This window comes from Capra hircus, chromosome 2, assembly GCF_001704415.2.
Source record: "Capra hircus breed San Clemente chromosome 2, ASM170441v1, whole genome shotgun sequence".
In the NCBI taxonomy this organism is placed as follows: Eukaryota; Metazoa; Chordata; class Mammalia; order Artiodactyla; family Bovidae; genus Capra; species Capra hircus.
This window is the reverse complement of record NC_030809.1, coordinates 105,296,129-105,316,300: the sequence shown is the minus strand read 5'-3', so window position 1 is coordinate 105,316,300 and position 20,172 is coordinate 105,296,129. Positions and strand designations below refer to the sequence as shown.

The 20,172-nt window shown below is 37.2% G+C and overlaps 1 protein-coding gene across 4 annotated transcripts in view; it reads right to left on the bottom strand.

Annotated features, from left to right (window-relative positions):
- The window catches only part of SCN2A (sodium voltage-gated channel alpha subunit 2), a 145,985-nt gene that overhangs the window by 76,694 nt on the left and 49,119 nt on the right, over window positions 1-20,172 (bottom strand). For 3 of the 4 annotated variants that reach the window (XM_018063994.1, XM_018064007.1, XM_018064002.1), the window contains exons 2-5: window positions 13,783-14,100; window positions 12,783-12,901; window positions 927-1,016; window positions 70-198 (exon numbers count right to left, since the gene is read on the bottom strand). In XM_018063994.1, coding sequence (XP_017919483.1) covers window positions 70-198; window positions 927-1,016; window positions 12,783-12,901; window positions 13,783-14,049 — 605 coding nt within the window. In that variant the 5' untranslated portion in view covers window positions 14,050-14,100. Of the gene's footprint in view, window positions 1-69; window positions 199-926; window positions 1,017-12,782; window positions 12,902-13,782; window positions 14,101-15,724; window positions 16,018-20,172 lie in introns of those variants that run through there. The other variant, XM_018063997.1, reaches the window with a different exon arrangement.

Genomic DNA, 20,172 nt, shown 5'->3' with positions numbered 1-20,172 from the left:
GAGAAATACAGTATAGGCTTCCACTAATGATTTAGTCTTCCTGGCCAGAAAATGTATTAAGGTACTTACGCAAAAGTAATGACTGTGAAATCCAACCAATTCCATGGGTCCCGTAGAAATGTGAAATCTTCTAAACAAAAGCCCCTTGCAAGTATTTTTATAAGTGATTCAAAAGTATAAATTCCTGTAAAGGTGTACCTGAGAGAAAATAGCCAAGCCCACATTAAAGATCCTGAAGGTAATTTACATGTAAATATATTAAAGGAGAAAAACAACAAATAAAAATTAGAAGGTTCTATATAGGTCTATATTGGTCTTCCCATGATTTAGACCATAGTTAGGGCTTAAGGAAAAAAACAGAAATGTTACATACTGAAAGACATTTTCATTGACTATATATGAGTATTATACTTGCTTACATTAATTAATTTTAAGGCCCAAATAACATGATTCTATACATATTAAATGAAATACTCTGGCTTTAGTCTAATTTAAGCAAGTAGTTATTAATACAAAAATAAATTAAGACTTTTTTGTTTAATAAAGTGTGCATCATTAAGAGCCATGAAATATAAACTAATAAATCATAGAAAAGTGATAGCTATGAGGAAAAAAACATATAAACTATGTATCAATTTATCATCAGATACTAGCAATCACTGATGATCTTGAAAACAGTGTGAGACTCACGAGGAAGATAAAGGGCAGTCAAATCAGTGCAGTAATCTGAGTAGCTGAATGGGCCAGTGCAAGCTTTGCACTACAGAAAATCAGTGGTTGAAATCAACTTGAGTCATTGTGTAACCGGTTTGGAGTAGTCAGTACAATTTGCTGAAGAAACTGAAGAGGTGTGACGGTGATAGAAGCACAATCCAAAACATAAAGGGACAACAATATTGCAAGATTTTAAAAAATCTTCTACTTACTCCACATTTTTTGTCCAGTCTGGAGGGTTACTCATGGTCATAAATACACAGTTGGTAAGAATAGTGCACATAATGAGCACATTGAATAAAGTAGAGAAATACCGTCAAGGAAGACAAAGGTCAATGTAAACTTTCACTTTCATACACTGCTATGTCTTTTAGCATTATGAAGTTTAGAACTTTTATGACCCTATGATTTTATTATTGAGCTTGCTTTTTCCATTTCCGTAATTTTAGCAACTCCATACTCAAGTCATGTCAGGCCAAGCCATAAACTATTTTGAGGCTATTTATGTCATTTTGGTATTGAAAAAGATTAAACACAAAAAAATCAGTGCACTGGTAAATAATTCATCAATTTGTTTTTCTTTAAAGACTCAACAACTAAAGTACAAGCTCAGCACATATGAAGACTCTGACAAAAATTCAAAAGGAGATTTCAAGTAACAGTTGTTCCTCATTATCTGTGGGGGATTAACTCCAAGACCCACAGTAGATACCATAATCCAAGGATGCTCAGATCTCATAAGGCCCCTCTGTCTCCATGGGTTCTGTCTCCTCAGATTCAAACCATGGATCTTGAACACTGTACACCATCTACTATTGGTTAAATCTGTAGATATAGAAACCACAGATACAAAACCTACAGACAGGGAGGGCCAACTGTAACTGGATGTATTATAATCCATCCTAAGGATAACCTGGTTGGAATATTCTTAATAAAATTCTAAGTGGAGTATATAATACACAGTGATTGATCATTAAATTCCAGATAGTAAAAAATAGATGACTGGTGTTAGTACTGGCATTTCGTGGGTTTGCAACTGTGGCCAAATTACTAATTTTTTTTCCCTAAGCCTTGGTTCATTTTGCTACACTACGGAAAAAGAAAAAGCATTTCATAGGATTGCTGTCAGGATCAAATTAGTTAAAATATATTAAATCTCTTGCAACTTAATGTGCCTTATATGGTAGATAATCAATAAATTACTTTCCTAATTTCCTAAATCATAGGGAACACTACTTACGACAAATATCCGGTTTTTCTCATTCTACCCCACTTTGCCCATGTGTGTAGAGATAGCCAATGCCCTTCACCCTCCTTTGTGATGAAAAACAGCAACAAAAAAAATTCTTTAAGAAGGCCTTTGGTAGTCAAGTATTTGAAATAACTTTCTTTCATCGTTAATAAAGAGCACAAGAGGGATTCCGTTGTAGTTTTGCAAAACAAGAGCTTTATCAAGGTACATTTAGAAAATGGATAAAAATTCCAGAATGAATAAATGCAATTAATGTCCCTTCTCACTCTACTTTTAATCATAAATTTTCATATTACTTACACATAGCAAAATAGCACATGATTTTAAGTGCAGTAAAATAGAACAGCGTTGTGTTGCCAATATGTTGTGTTATGTATTGTGTTAATCTATAAAAGAAGTTTCTTTGCACCTTCAACTGACTTTAGTCAAAGCAATCACTGATTTTTCATTTTGACTGGTAGTGATGCAGGGCACATGCTTAATTAAGGCTTGTTCAAATGTGTTCACATGAAAACACTCATAAGGATCAGCCACGTGAGGGCACTACAACCTAGAGAACACAGAAAAACACCAGTTCAAAGAAGAAATATTTTTCCTTTCTTGCTAAAAAGAAGCAAAAAAATAAGATAAATTTAAAGTTGACTTCATCATTAGTATATAAAACTAGCGGATCCTGTATCTGTTAGGTTGCTGGCCCTACTGAAGGGGGCGGCAGAGGATGAGATGGCTAGATAGCATCACTGACTCAATGCACACGAATCTGGGCAATGGCACCCCACTCCAGTACTCTTGCCTGGAAAATCCCATGGATGGAGGAAGCCTGGTGGGCTGCAGTCCATGGGGTCGCTGGGAGTTGGACACAACTGAGCAACTTCACTTTCACTTTTCACTTTCATGCATTGGAGAAGGAAATGGCAACCCACTCCAGTGTTCTTGCCTGGAGAATCCCAGGGACAGGAGAGCCTGGTGGGCTGCCGTCTCTGGGGCTGCACAGAGTCGAACACAACTGAAGCGACTTAGCAGCAGCAGTGTATGGCAGAGGAGCCTGGAAGGCTACAGTCCATGAGGTCACAAAGAGCTGAACATGACTTAGCGACTGAACAATTATACCCTACTGTAGAAAACAACCCCTTGGCAGACTGGCATCATTCAAAATACATAGTTCCCAGCCTCAAACATGGTCAACACAGTCTTAATATTTCTCTGCTTCACTGTCCCCACTACTCTGCAAAGATAATTCTGAATACTCTCCACTTCTTTGATCTCCAATCTTCTTCCTTCGCTACCCATTTCAAACTCATGACCTTATTTCCTATTTTATTGAGAGAAGAGATAGCATCAGAAGGTCATATCTTTACTTCCTAACCCCAAAGTGACAAACTCTCTGTATCGAGATTCTTTCCTCCTTTCCATTTCAATGGAGGGAGTTGTCAACCCGTCTACCCAAACTATGGACACCTTCCACCTTTCCAGAACACTTCAGCAATCTCTCATCACTTTCTTCTCTTATCTTTAATATCTCCATTAGTAACTCTATCTGATCTTACAATCAACACAAACTTGCTTAATTCTCTCTTACCTTTTTGGTATAAAAGAGAATACTGTCCAATAGCCCACAATCATCTAACCACTTATAGACTTCACTTTTCCAACTTCACAGCCAAACTTCTTACAAGAGATGTTTATCTTTACTTTCTTTCATTTATCTACCACATCCTCAGCCTACCAGTTTTCTTCCCAAATATGACAAACATCTTCACGTTGTGTAACTGAAAACAAAAGGATAATTTTGAGTTCTTATCTGACTTGTCCTCTAATAGAGTGTGACAAGCCTGCTTCTTCCCCTCTTAATTATGTTCTCTTACTTTCGCTTTCATGAAATCCCAATCCTTTGATTTTTTATGCTTCATGGGCAACAATTTTTTAATATCTTTTGAAATGTTTTATTTCCCTTTTTAAAAAGAAGGACAGAGGATATCCAAGTCATTTTCCCTCTCTTGCTGTATTTATCCTAGTAGAGCTCATTAACACACATAGCTCCAAATATATTTACATACCCACTGATCTCAAGTGTTTTTCTCCAGACTAGCCCTCTCTAGCTTGAGGAACTATGGGCTTCCCTGGTGGTTCAGATGATAAAGTGTCTGCCTGCAATGCGGGAGACCTGGGTTCAATCCCTGGATCAGGAAGATCCCCTGGAGGAGGAAATGGCAACCCACTCCAGCACTCTTGCCTGAAAAATCCTATGGAGGAGCCTGGTAGGCTACAGTTCATGGGGTCACAGAGTCAGATATGACTGAGCTACTTCACTTTAGCCCTCTCTTCTGAACTCAGTAATCCATATCACCCAACTCCATATTACATCTGCACTTACATGCACTTATTTCATTGACACTTCAAATTTTTTTGATTTCTAAAAATAAACTAACAATGTGTTTTTCCTATCCCTCTTCTCTTCTCAAACACTGCTCCTTTGACATCTCTGTATCATAATGTCTCATGATTTAGCCAGAATGAATGTGAGATTTTGTCACCTGATGAGAACTGAGTCATTGGAAAAGACCCTGATGCTGGGGAAGATTGAAGGCAGGAGGAGAAGGGGACGGCAGAGGATGAGGTGGCTGGATGGCATTACCAACTTGATGGACAGGAGTTTGAGCAAGCTTCCGGAGTTGGTGATGGACAGGGAAGCCTGGTGTGCTGCAGCCACGGGGTTGCAAAGAGGAGGACATGACTGAGAGACCGAACTGACTGACTGACTCAGCCAGGAACCTAGGAGCCATCTTGCATTTTTCTCTTCCCTGAACCTCCACATTCAACTTAACACCAAATATTGTCAATTCTACCTGCTATGCCTGGTTTCAGTGCACTTTTCCCACAATCCTCATAACACTACCTAGTCTAGGTATCCATCAAATCTAATGTAAATTACTGTAATCTCACCCAAGCTGTTCTTTCTGAACCCATGCTTGACTCTATTCAATCCTTTCTGCACACTGTACCAAAATGACCTTTGTAAATCTAATTTGGATCATTTCAATAGCTTCCTACTACCTTAGGATGATGATCAAATATATTAACAAACAAACAGTAGAGAGTCTAGGAGGTCTAATTCTTGTCCACCCTAAACTCAGCTTCCTTAGTCCTCATCTCACTTTCCCAAGGCTGATATTATTGCCGTTGTTTTAGGTCATGGAATGAAGCAAGCTCTTTTTCAAGTTAGGATCTTAACAAATGTTACCTCTTTCCCCTGAATATGCTCTTTACCTCACGCCAACTCAAACTTTTCCTCCAGCACTCAGATTAGAAGTTATTTTCAGTAAAATCTGTGCACAATAGCACCTTTCATGATTATCAGTAATATATCTATCAGTAATATATCCTTGTAGCACCAGATGCTATTCTTCGAGTGCCTAACTGATTTTTTTTTCCACTAGATGGTCAACTTCATAAGGTCCATGTCTATATGGTTCACCATCATACACCCTTGCCATCTTGTAGGGTCAGTCGACTATTGAATGATGTTAGTTTGGAACCTTATTTACTATTAAGTGAAGTACATTTTTCCTTTTTAGTGATATATTTATAAATATGGATCAAAAATACAGCATGAAATTTGTTTCCACATATATCAAGTGCACAGGTTTCTGCATTTTTTGAAAGAAAGAACACTGGATAAATACAAAGTGGAAATTAAAAGGCTCATGAGATTTACATCACATAATACACTGAGCCATGGTTTTATGTCCCTTAAAAAATTTACTGCTTATAATGATAAAATTTAAGTATATATAATAAAGTAAAATATATATTTAAACTTTAATAAATAGAAAGAGTAAATATTACCCAGTAAGTCGAAATGAATAAATTGTTACACTCAAATTAGTGTTTTGTACATTGAATGACTATCAATAAATGACTGTTTTTAATTAAAAAAAATATTTAACTTTACGATCCTGACAAATGATCAAAAAGGAAACCAAATAAAACTATTTTTCTTTTAAATCAAATAAGAGATAACTAGTCAGTTTTTTATGCTTTTCGTTTAATAGATAATCTCCAAATAGAGAGTTTCAAAATCCATTACTTTTTAAAATCACTATAAATTTATTTTATCAGTCTCATACCTGGAGTCTCATACCTTTAAGTTACCTGGAGTATGGTGAGTGATTGAAATAGTAAGATTTCAGATAATGATAACAAGTATACAAATATTAATAAAAAGTATAGACGTGGTATTGGTGATACCACACACTGAAAAAATACAGAAATTCCATGTCAAGGCAGATTTCAAAGGGCCAGAACTAGTAACAAAATGCATATGTTGTTGTTGTTTAGTCATTAAGTTGTGTCCAACTCTTTTGCAAGCCCATGGACTATAGCCCACCACATTCTTCTGTCCACTGAATTTCCCAGGCAAGAATACTAGAGTAGGGTACCATTTCCTTCACCGGGGAATCTTCCTGACTCAGGGATTAAACCCTTGTCTCTTATATTGGCAGGTGGGTTCTTTACTACTGAGCCACCAGGAAAGCCCAAAATGCATGTATTTATTTTCTAAATATATAGCACATAAAGTACATTTTTTCAGAAGAACAATGAATCCTAGAATAGTATTTCCTTATGAGACTTTGTATATAAATAAAAATAGAGGCAGGGTAACCTCATATAATATCAAGAAAAAAAGGATTTTTAAAATATATTAATTTCTCTATACCAGGTATTCATAAAAATGTGTTAACCTTTTGACTGGTAGCAACCTGTCAGTTGGCAAGTCTAAAATATTTCCTGTGTGTATGATGAGGAAAGACGTCTTCATATTCATATTGAAAATGCTTTACATAACCTCTGACCTGGGAACTAGATGATTAAAGTACTGGCATGCCTACCCCTATATCCACGTGGGTAGGGTGCAGCAGCCTGAGTTTTAAAGCAATAAACTGTGGATCAGATGCATCCTTTACCAGTCACATGGGCTTCAGCAAGTTAGTTATTTAAGGCTCAGTTTTCTTATGCAAATACAGATAATAATACCAATACTTTTCTTAGTGAATAGTTATCTTTATTACTATTAATCCTTTGTTTATTAAATATAAAAACATAGGGCATTTCTTTGTTTTCTTAAGGAAGGGAAAGGCATTGTTCTGTTCAGGGATTTTGTAATAATACATAATATCCAGAGAAGCTGCAGAGACATTTTTTACTTAAAATGTATATGAACTAGAGGCAGAAGATAGTTTTATCTAAGAGATTTCTAACATAGAGAATTTAAGCAAAGTAAGATAGGCCTCTTTCTACCTAGTAGTACATATTTGCGAGGCAGCAGAAATGTCAACTAAATGTCACATATATACTGTTAACTCTTGAATTGTTTAATTTTGTTATTAACAAATTCCTAACTATGTGATGACACGTGGTAACTTTTGAGCATTGAGAGCAAGAGAAACAGAAACAGTAAGTTGTGCACCCTCCTTTCCCACAGACCTCTATAATATTTGTACAGAAAACCATGTTGTTTTTGATTTCTAATAGATACCATATAATTCTGGGATGAGATAAAAAGCTCACTTCCTGTTTCATCATTAGTAAGTTGGAGCCACTGAAAACCTTTGAGATACACAGAAACACAGGTAGGTAAATTATGTACCCCTAATACATAATTTATACCTGAGGGCTTAGAAATCTGTTAGATAGAAACAGCAAAGATAGATAGAAACTGCAAAGCATACTGGGCTGATAATCAAAGACAGTCTGAAGTTTTGGCCTTGCCACTTACATAAAATGTAGTCTTATAAAACAGTGACTAAACATGTCTGGGCCTCAATGAACTCATCTGCAAAGTGAGATTGTGGTTGGGACTGACCACATTATGTTTCCACCACTCAGCAGCTTCTAACTCTGGTGCTGTATAAACATTCTATTTGCAAAATCAAGCCTCAAGAGACTAGAGATTTGTACGGAATTTGTGTGTGGAATTCCTTAAATAATATGAGACTATTTCTTTGCTAATCTTGCAGCACTTGCTCCTAGAATTGTAGCTAGTACTACCAAGAATAGCTGTCCTAGCTACAAGTCATCAAGTTCCTACCAAGTGCTGTATCAACCCTGAATATTCTTTGGAAGGACTGATGCTGAAGGTGAGGCTCCAATACTTTGGTCACCAGATATGAAGAGCCAACTCATTGGAAAAAGACCCTGCTGCTGGGAAAGATTGAGGGCAGGAGGAGAAGGGGACAACAAAGGATGAGGTGGTTGGATGGCATCATCGACTCAATGGACATAAGTTTGAGCAAACTCAGGGAGATGGTGAAGGACAGGCAGCCCATAGAGTTGCAAGAGTCAGCCATGACTGAGAGACTGAACAACAACCCAGTGCTAGTCACAGTGTCAGGTACTTATCTAGTTATTATTATTAATGTTTAAATCATGATCGCAAAATATAGATGGACAAAGTGAGATTCAAAACATCTGGAGTAACTCGGACCAAGGTCATAGAGCCAATAAGTAAATCTCAGAGGTAGGGTTTGAATTCAGGTTTTCTGATTCCAAAATCTGTTTTTTATTTTCCTAACCTGTATGAATGACGGTCAGTTCTGCATTACTGTGTGATTTGGAGTGTTTTAGGTCTTTCTCATCACTTCAAATACCATCTGTACAGCAACATCATGATGACTACATCTCTGTTTTACCTCCAGCCCAGCCCTTTGCTGAACTCCAGACTTGCATTCCATTTAACATCTCTGCTCCTCCACTGAGCGTCTAACAGGCTTCTCAAAAACTAATAAACAAACAAATGTTCAAATTCCAGCTCTTGATTTTACCCAGCATATCTCTCCACCTAATGTTGTCTGTCCCAAGCTCAAGGAGCTACACTTTTCTTTCTTGACCATGCTAAACACGTAGAGTCCTCCTTAGTCCTGCTCATTCCCTCACACCCCACATCCAATTGATCAGCATAACCTTTCAGCTTTTCTGAAAAACACAACTGAATTTGATGACATTTGCTACCCTCATCGTTTCCACCAAAGCCACCAGCATCCTCTGCCTTCCTAAAGGCAGCAAACCCCCAATCTATTTTCTTACTTCCACCCTTTCCCCTCAGACAATCTGTTCTCTACACAGCAGCCAGAGTGATCTTTTTCAAATCTGACTCAGGTGATGACATTCTTTTGCTGAAAACCCTCTGGTCTTCTCGCTCCATCTCATTCAGGGTAAACTGGGTGTCTTACCAACCACCTACAATGTCAGCCCTGACCTCCACTCTCAATGACCTCATCCCCTTCTACTCTCTGCCTTTCCCACTCTTCTCCGGGCACTCTGGGCTCCTGGTTGACTCTCGAATACACCAGGTACACTTCCATGTTCATCCTTTGCCTTCTTATTTGCTATTCACATTTCTCCTTAGATTTCCATGTTGCACTTCCTCACTTCCTTTGGATCTTTACTCAGACGCTATCTTTTCAGAGAGGACTTCCCTGATCATATGATTTAAAACAGTACCTCGCTACTCTTTTTATACAGCTTTATTTTTCTTGATAGCATTTATCACTAGCTGACACTAGCTGAATTGTTTGTATTATCTCTCTCCTCTCAAACACACATATACACATGAATACAGCTACTTGACAGTAGGGAATAGCAGGTTTTATGTTGCATCACAGTGTCTAGAAGAACATTTGCCACACAGTAGGTACTTAGTAAATATTTGCGAATGAACAAATGAATAACAAATGCAAAGTGAAGGAGAGTGTGCATATTAAGCTAAAATAATAAAAAACTGACATGCAACACACTGAAAATTCTGATAGGAAATTTTAGGAATAAGGATACATTTTTACTTGTTTACTATCTAGAAAATATAACCATATTTTATTTAACTATCAAAACAAGATAATAGGCATATCAAAAGTATTTTCAGTTTTCAAAATATACTCTGGCAAAAATAGAGTAAGCTAAGATTTTTCTGCCAAAATCAAGACACAAAGCTAATTTGATATGCAAGAATGCCTAATGAAGATAACAGCTCCTTAAGAAATAAGTCAAGGTTTTCATTGGAAATAGAGATACCAGTCTAGGTTTAAAATGCCATTTTTTTTTAACTGCCATTTTTTTTTAACTGTGAATGATCATTTTATGGATTATAAACTAATGATAATAAATACACAATACCTTCTTAACTATGCCTAAAATGCAGATAGCAACCTCAAGCATTTTTATCTTATAGCAAAAGGCACTTAAAATTAGAAAACCAGGATTTGAGCTTAGGATGTGCATTGTGAGGAATAAGACAAAGTCACTGAGAAAGTTACCTGCCACTGTACAGTATTATTTACAGCAAAGTTTACTAGGACATACAGTCAAATGTGCATTATCACCAAAAGACCAAAGAATGTGTCTATCTTCTATCTCTACTCCAAGGTAAGATAGCTGAGATAGAATATTCTAATTCAGGCAATCAGAGATTTTAAAAAATCTACTTTTTCTGTATTGGAAGAAATGTGTAGCTCCATGCCACTTGTAAGGTTCTAGGAGAGTCAAACATTCAGTTCAGCAAATCTTAGATTTATCCGGCTGCCTTCACATTTCAACTTACACCACTGCAGCCCTCCTGACAGCTGTGCCCCTTGAAGGTTTTCTTTCTTCTGGGAAGTAAGCGCAAACTTTCAAATTCTTCAAATTCAAATAGTATCCTGATTCCTAAAGAGAGCCCACCATAAACTTGGTTTTCAATGCCCAGAGTCTCTGCTCAGAACTTCTAAATCTACTCTTATCCTCTACCACTGGAAGTTTCTTTTCCCAGAAGGCTTTATGTTAAGATTCCTGGGTCTTCTAACTTCCTAGAATTTTTTGGAGTGGCGATGATATAATAGTTTTCATGAAATTTTCAAAAAAATATGCTATCTCCCCACAAAAGTTTTAAAACAACAATAACAACAACAGTCCTGCCTTTTTTCTTTAATACTGAGCTTTCTTAATGTTATTTCTTCATTCATATTGAAGGCAAAATAGATTTTTCTGACCTCTTCAAAACTTCCATCTTGTCACTTGTTTTGCATCTAATCATTTAACTTCTTGACTCATTTGTCACTTACTTCTTCAATTCATATTCTCCCAGTATTTACTATAAACAGAGCAACGGGCTAGGTCTGAATTTTTTGACATGATTTCATGTATAAATTGCAATTACATAGGGATGAACAATTATTTTTAGATACAATGAATAATTTATGGAAAGATTTATTCAGAGTACAGATTTTAACTACTCAAACATCATAATGGACCATAACTTATAGTTCATGAGACTCAAATCTAAATCTCAACATTATTATTCATTCCTAAAGTTTATTATTCATTCAAAAACATTTTTTTCTTTCTGTAAAATGTTTCTTTTATTTGAATAGCAGAAGAAAGGAATCATTATTGCTTAAAAAACCTCACAAGAAAATTATTAAATCTTAAAACATAAATATGAAATTAAAATATGTCTATGCAAAACCTGGGGGTAATGGAGAGGAATGACCCAGAGGTTGAAAGGAAACTGAATTCCAGAATGCCATGCTTCTACAGATGTCATTTGCCACATTGCCAGGCAAGTCTGGGGACATGTTTCACAGCCTAACACCCAGAACTGAGATGAGTTTCCTGTATCAAGTTTATTCTATCTCCTGAATGCCTTATCTTATCTAACTCCCTACCATATCAAATTGAATTATTTTCTAGGCCTGCTAGGGAAAGCAAGCTTTTACACTGTAAGCCTTGAAGGAGGCCCTGGACTGATCATGTTGTAAATCAAAGGCGATGACTCTTTCTAATTAGGAAACAAAATTTAAAGTTGTCCTATCTGAGACTTTGCTTAAGTTTCGGTTTCCCCTTCCTTACCTCTGGTTCCTGACATGTATCCGTTCCTTATCCCAAGGCTTCTGTGTTCTTCCTGTAAATGTCCCCTAACTGACATAGCCCGTCTTCCAAACTTTTGCCTCCTTGGTTTTCCAGTCCTGGCTTTCTCAGACCACTGTCCCTGATCTGGAAGAAAACTTCTCACTTACAACTACTCTATTTAGCGTAAATCAAATCACTATCTCCCACCAAGGTGTCATCAATTCCATTTCTAGGAAGTAGATACTTCATAAGGAGAATAAAGAATAAAATGAGAATGTATGTGGGAAGAGAAAACTGCAGCAGGACCTGTGAGTTGAATAAAACACAGGAACAAGTGACCAAAAAAAAAAGAAAGAAAAATAAAATAGAAAATCAATGCAAATGACACTTGGGAAAAGAATTGGAAGAAATAATTGAAAGACTAATGCATATACAGTCATATCACAATGATAAACATTTGTAACTCAAAGCTTTCAAATACTAAAGTGAAAAGTAGAAAGTAAAAATTAAGATCAAAAAGAAATAAAATTGTATAATTCAAATTATGCAGCTATATTCCAAATGTAAATGTAGTAAAGAAAATTAGTTCACAGAGTTTATCCATTATATAACCTTGTAAAGTCTGAAGACTTATAAAAGGAGAGCCTGGTAACACTGTCAAAGTTAATGAGGAAGTCTTGGATGTAGTAGGCAATTCAGAAGGGAGCAGAGGAAGAAAGAAATAAGTAGTGAGTCAAGGAGAGGAGAAATACTTAGAAGATGGGGAAAAGAGGTTCACTTACCTATGATCCCATTTGGCAATAACGCTAAACTGTTGAGGAAGAGGGAAAAAAAGAAAGAGCACATAATGTTGCCAACCACATACATTTTTGAAAAATTCCCAACTCAGTAAGTCAGTCAAAGAGCAAAATCATATAAGTGACTGAAAAAAGGATATGAATGTACCAAAATCTTAATAGCTAATTTTCTAATAGGGTTGAAGGGAGTTAAAATGTACAGGGCAGGGGTGGCACTGAATCGAGAGATTGCTTTCCCTTTATTCAATACTATAAATGTCTGAAAAAGAAAACAAACACATAAAACAGAATTTAGAAATGCAATATTAAAACTAAGAACAATTTGAGAAAAAAGTGATACAATTTTTTAGAAATACGATTTTATAAAATAATAATAAACTACCAACATATGACATGATGCTACGTATTTTCTCTTTCTGAATGCTATAAACTCCCCTAATTTTGTGAGAGATATGAGGGTTTAAAGAACATAAAGAAAATGTATAGTTATTACCCAAGGAATACTTAGCATCACCATCAAGTTTTAATATCAGTATTTTCAAACTGTACTTACAATTCACAAAGAGCTCAAGAATGAGGCTTTGATTACTTTTTCAATTTGATAAAAGCCTTCTCACAGGAACTTCAGTGTTTTCTGGAGGTGCTATTTGATCAAATGTTTTTAGGGGGCACTTAGAAGTCACCTGCTTTTATTTCTTCTTGAGGGAACCATGGAATGGGCAAAATTTATGCTGTTAAGGAAGAAACCTGCTGAAGATCAAAGTACCTTTTGTAGAGCTAGATATTGTAAAGAGGACTTTGGATACTACTGAAGATATTGTTTTTAATGCATAAAAAATAAACTCCTTGTCTTTACTCTCTGCTTCACCACACTGTAAGGTCAGCAGACTTTTGCCCTTCCTCATTTCCCCCACTGCAAGATGCTCTTTCAGCTCTCTGCCTGTCCTGGCTGTGGGTTCGAATAAGCGCTTCCCAAAGACTCTAGGGCAACAGGGCCATGGCATGGTCAAGCCCATTACTACCATAGGGATGCTTCAGACAGAGGGGAGGTGGCACAACATTCTCCACCTAACATGCCTGCCACTAGCCCAGAAGCAATTAGAAGTAGAGGAAATAAAGGCAACTTGACTAAGAACTCACTTTCTTATTGATATAATAGGGATCCAGATCCTCCAGCGGCTCTGACACCATCTCTGGAGGAATGTCTCCATAAATAAATGGAAGGGATTTTCCTGCTTCCAAGTCACTATTTGGCTTTGGGCCACTTTCATCATCTTCATCCTTGCGCTCTTGTTTGGGTCTCTTAGCTTTCTCTTCTGCAATGCGTTGTTCAATAGCAGCAAGGGATTCCCTGGTAAAGAAGCGGAAGCTGTCAGGTCCTGGCGGTACCAGCACTGACTGTGCCATCTTTTCATCCTGCTCCTTTAATCACTGTTTAGCTCCTTGCATAAGAAAGTGCTATGGAAACAACAGAGAGAGAGAGAAAGACAGAGAGGGGAAAAAAAAAGCAATGGTCATTAGGATAAAAGGGCAATGACATGATATTGAGATAACATACATATAAACGAAGCTATCTGTAATATTTTACTAAGGAAGCTGCACTTGGCATTCAGGGGATTTGCCCGCATGCGTTCGTCTGCTTGCATGGAGATCTATCTTTCACATTCAGTAGGTGTCTATGAGGTAATCTAATCTCCCACTCCCAAAATGTTTTAAGTGAAAATATCCAACTCGGAGCTCAGAAATGGATAATACTGGTTTGTGCTTGCTGCTTCACTTGTGTGAATTATTTTGGCAGCCATCTTTTTCAGCATCCTTTCTGAAAAAAGAAAATATCAGAGATCCGTAACAAGAGATGAATAATCACTCAAAATTGTAGAACTGGGGTGTGTGAAGATCTTGCATATATCTCTCCATTTTTTTTTTTTCCGTGTTCCTTTTGGCCCACTCTCCATGTTAAAGAGCTGATTTGAAAATCAATGCACCTGGTAAAGAGCTCTGGAAATCCTGAAATGCCAGGCTGTGGAAACCTAGGTAGATTCTGCTTGAAAGCAAGGAGCGGGAAGGAGCAGGGGATGCCCGGTTGTATTTGGAATTGCTCGGAAGCTACACAGGAAGGGACCTGGCTCCTGCCAAACCAGGCAGGAAGTCACCCACGTCAGAGGTCTGGAGCTTGGACCCCCTGGTTGAGCACCTGCTGCTAGCTAGTGTAATTGCTTCTTAAATTAACAAATTTGCAGTACCTTAGGAAATACTGTAGAGATAGCTCATTTTCTCAAATGGTACCCATTTCTTAAAAATCCACATAGCAGATTTGGACTTGAAAAAATAATAAGTTTAAGATAGTTTATCTTTAACATGAGCTCCATTTATTTTGGTTTTTGTGGTCACATAAATGTGGTTTTCCTGTATTCTAACCATATTTTACTGGGCTAGCATATATAACTTAAGTGAGCACACCAATCATTTCAAACGTTATCTCTGCATCAGTGGCAAGAGTTTCTGTGCTTTCTGAAATAATATAACCAAAATCTGGACTCCTGAATGCCACCTATATGCAATCACTTATCTATTTTCCTTCTTTGCAAAATATCAGTCCATTTTAACCCTTACCCTACAGGAATGAGCATTACCATTTAATTATACGAGGTGCATTATCTAAGAGTAAAATTCATTCATATCCAGGTCACTCCTGCAGCATATGTCAGACCAAATAGGGAAATCTAAAATAACATAATTACTGCATCATTTCCACATTTTTTTTGAAGTAGACCAGGACCTTTCAGCCACCAGCTAGCAGACTGCCCTCTTAGAATCACAGTGCCTCTAAAACATCCCTCATTTTCCTCACCCATCCCCAGAGACCCTTATGCCTGGCGACAGGCACAGGAGTGAAGCAGGTCCCGGCACACTGGAGGGAGGGAACTGCCATGCCTGGATGCTCTAATAGAAGAGACATGCTAAAACATGCAGCCAGCAGCTTCAAAATGAAAGTGGTCCTCTGCAGATTCCCCCAGGATTCTACTGTAAAGGTAGAGAAGCATCACAGAAAATAAGCATAATAAGAATATTAAAACATTACCCCTGCAGAGTCTTTTACACCCAGAGTTTAGGATTGATAAGCTGGCACCAAGAAGACTGCAGCTAAAATTCCATCATGCTTTTTTTTTTTTTTTCTTTTTTTCATTTTTTTTTAAAAATTCTCCTTCAAAGACCACACCTAACTTCCTGTGAAAGGATTCTGGTAACTGAAGTAAGACCAGGCATTTCCTGTGTGTGGACTACAAAATGGCATTATTTTAGCTACCACTAGAGGGCAGAGGAGCTGTGAAGAGAAAACCCTCAATGTACACACAGAAGCGTGTTTGAAGCAGCTCAAAGCTCTCAGTAATGGAGCTCTGATCTTCTAAAGGCTTTTCTTCGAACGTTAAGACTTAGCCGGTTTCAATCACTAATTTTGTTAATGAATAATGCTTCTGTTCATGCTTTTTATTTGCTAAGCCAAAAGTCACTGAATGGATAAAAATAATTCAAAGTAAAAAGAAGGTAAATAATAAAGGGTTAAAAGTAAAAACTTATAAAACAGCAATTATATTAATTAAAGTCTTACCTACATGGGATTTAACATTAACCTCAGCCCCAGAGTCTCTGAAATCCAATAAAGGCCTTTGCTAGTTCAACAAAGAGCTAGCTAAACTAACTTTCCCTAGAAATAAAATTAAACTAATAGGACACCAATCTTATTTCATCTCTAATTTAAGTGGCTGAAAAGTAACCAGAAGAACCTGAAAGCCAAAAGGAGGCTAAATTCCAGTACTTAGATTAATAACATAGTTAAGATTTGAGGGCTAATTTGTGCCAGTCACTGACTGGGCTGAGTCTGCATATACTGTATCATTCCATCGCCCCATAATCCCATCAGATAAAGGCTTTCATGATCCTTATTTTAAAATCTAAGAAAGGAAATACATCGAGGTCAGGAAGTTACCTCAAATCACACAGTCAGGATTCAGACTCAAAATCTGTGAGCTTTATTCAATTATACACAACACAAAACCCGAAACACCTGCTTATGTAAGTAAACCTAAAATAAAGATTAAATAAAATCAGTAAGAGGAAACGATTATAATCAGAAACAGTCATAACTGGAGTGCTAGTGGTAAAGAACTCGCCTGCCAGTGTAGGAGACACGGGAGACTAGGGTTCAATCCCTGGGTCTAGAAGATCCCCTGGAGTAGAAAATGGCAACCAACCCCAGTATTCTTGCCTGGAAAATTCATGGACAGAGGAGCCTGGTGGGCTACAGTCCATAGTGTTTCAGAGAGTCAGACCCAACTGAGCAACTGACCACATCTACATTTTTTGCATATTTTCTGGCTTCACCATTTTCATTAGAAAGGGTATTTTTTTAAAGTGTCAGACCTGTGATTTTCTTTTTCAAACTTTAAACTTTTCACTTTATATTGGGGTACAGCTTATCCAACAATGTTGTGATAGCTTCAGGTCCACAGCAAAGGGATTCACCCCCACACACATAGCCACTCTCCCCCATGCCTCCTCCCTCCCATCCTCCCAAGCTGGCACATAACATTGAGCAGAGTTCCATATGCTACACAATAGGTTGGTTATCCGTTTTGAACATAGTGTTGTGTACATGACCTTCCCAAACTCCTTAACTATCCCTTCCACTGGCAACCAAAAGTGTATTTTCTAAGTCTATGAGTCTTTTTCTTTTACTTTCACAGGTAAGTTCATTTGTATCTTTAGAAAAATTGTTTAAGACAGGCAAGAAGCAGATATTGCCAAAAAATAATTTTGTAATTCATGCTAGCAAGTCTCTTTTGGTAATAGAAGCAAAAGAATGACCTAAAATGGCTTAGGTAAGAGAAAGAAAAAAAAAGAAGAAGAAAAGATTAGGAGGAGGGGTGGGAGGAGGAAAGTGGGGAGGGATAGAGGGAGGGGAGAAAAAAGAAGAAAAGAAAGGAAAAGGAACGTGGGAATTCATTGCCAAGGTTTGTTGTCTAAGGCTATCTATAGGCATAAAATGCTTTGAAAGCCCAACTGATGTTACTGGAATCTAGTTATGCTGTATGCTTTGGCTCTAACTTCTACGGCGATAGCTTTTCGTTCCTTGCTATAGTAACGTGCTATAGCATCTCTGGCTTCCCAGTCTCCCAGATTTAAGTCCAACAGGGACAAAGACCCAGAAAAAAATCTCATTGCATCTCATTAGCTTCAGCTGGGTCACATGCTTATCCCTGAAGCAATCACTCTGCCCAGGGAGATGCCATGATTTGTGCTTTGATTGGCTTCTCCTGAGCCAGTGCCTCATCCTGGGACTAGGAGGAAGTTCTACTTGAAACCTATGAACAGTGAGGATTGTGGTGGTGGCACAGCAACATTCCTGAAATGCAGAGCTTGTGTACTATTACTGGAACAAAAGGGGGTTGATTCTGGTCAACGAAAACAAGCAAGCAAATAATTACGCACGCTGGTCAGAGAGTGGTCATATTTGCCGTGTCTCAATACTCAAGAGAGTAGCTCTGTGCGTGTTTGTGTAGGTGTATATACACATATGTATGGAGAGCATGGAGGGTATGTATATACATTTATATCATTTTCTAGCTTCATCATTTTCATTAGGAAAAGTTTCATTGCCTTCCATGTATATCATTTTAAAAACGTAGAAACCAGGCAAGAAATTTAGATTACTTCCTCAGAGTAACTTGTCCTACCACAATAAAATATTTTACAAATCTCTATGATGAGCACTAACTTCATTTAGCAAATGAACACAAGCATACTACAGAGATAGTTCAGGTTTGGTCCTAGACCACTGCGATAAAGTGAATATTACAATAACGTCAGTCACAGGAATTTTTTGGTTTCCCAGTGCATATACAAGTTGTGTTTACACTATATTTTAGTGTAAGTGTGCAATAGCTTTATGTCTTAAAATGTACAGACCTTAATTGAAACTTAATTTATTGCTAAAAATTACTAAAAATTCTAATCATCTGAGCCTCCAGTGAGTCATAATCTTTTTGTAACAGTAACATCAAAGACCACTGATCACTGACCACCATAACAAATATAATAATAATAAAATGTTTGAAATGTTTTGAAAATTACCAAAGTATGACCCAGAGACAGGAAGTGAGTAAAGACTGTTAGAAAAATGATGATGATAGACTTGCTCAGCAAATGGTTGCTGAAAACTTTTAATTTGTAAAAAACACAATAAAGCAAAGTACAATTAAAAGAAACACAAGATATGCCTGTATCTAAATATTCTAGTCTTATTTTACAGATGTGCTCAACAATAGACTACCTTGTTATACAAAAGAGTCTATTAATAATTCAAAAAGTAAACTAAGAAGCAAAATATTTACAAACTGTTTTGCCAAATATTTGGGGGGCAGTGACCAACATAGATAGTGCTTATTTTTTGCCAGGCATTATTTGAAGAACTATGTTGTTGTGTTGAGGTGTGTTACTCGGTTGTGACCTGACTCTGCAAAACTGCAGCCTGTCAGGCTCCTCTGTCCATGGGATTCTCCAGGCAGGAACACTGGAGTGGGTTGCCATGCCCTTCTCCAGGGATCTTCCTGACCCAGGGATTGAACCTGGGTCTCCTGTATTGCAGGTGGATTCTTTACCATCTGAACCACCAGAGAAGCCCAAGAGAAAGTGTTAGCCTCTCAGAAGTGTGTGACTCTTTGCAACCCCATGGACTGTATAGCTTGCCAGGCTCCCCTGTTCATGGAATTCTCCAGGCAAGAATATTGGACCACTTAATGTTTATAACTATCTGATAAAGTGGATATTGTGATCATCCTCACTTATAACAGGAGGAAACTGGGGTATCAAGAAGTTAAATAATTTGCAACATACGTAAATTCTCACAGTTAGAAGTGTAATCAGGATTTGAACCCATGCTCCCAGGCTACAGAATCTATGTTCTAACCATCATGTGCTGCTTCTTAAGTCATTTTCCAGAATTATTCACTCTCACAAACACTCCAAGATATGTGAGTTTACATTAGTTGTATGGTCATCCCTTTCTTTCCCGTTACTCCTGGTCAGTGAATGTGTCATAGGATATTTAAAAGGATAAACCAACAATATTTTACCAAAACACCCAAGACATATGATGAACAACATCTAAATATTTTTTCCATTTCAAATTGACTTTTGTAAAATATAGATAGGAATCATAGTCTCTTGTTTCTGATTTTCTAGGATGAGATTTTCAGAAGTCACGCATATTAGTTTCTCTTGCATTTGCTCTGCCCTTGGTTAACATCATACTGACATTTTATGAGAATGCTAAATTTCATTAGTTGTACTAGTTTATAGGCAGAAGATTTTGTATTACAAATTTCAAGGCCAGAGGCTATATTTGGGAAGACCTATAAATAATGGGAAAGGCAAGCAATGTTATTTTAAGTAGTTGGAAAAATAGTTAGAACTGGATTTCTAGATTCTGATGACATTTCTATGTTTCCTTTTCAGTTCCTTCTTTTTAAA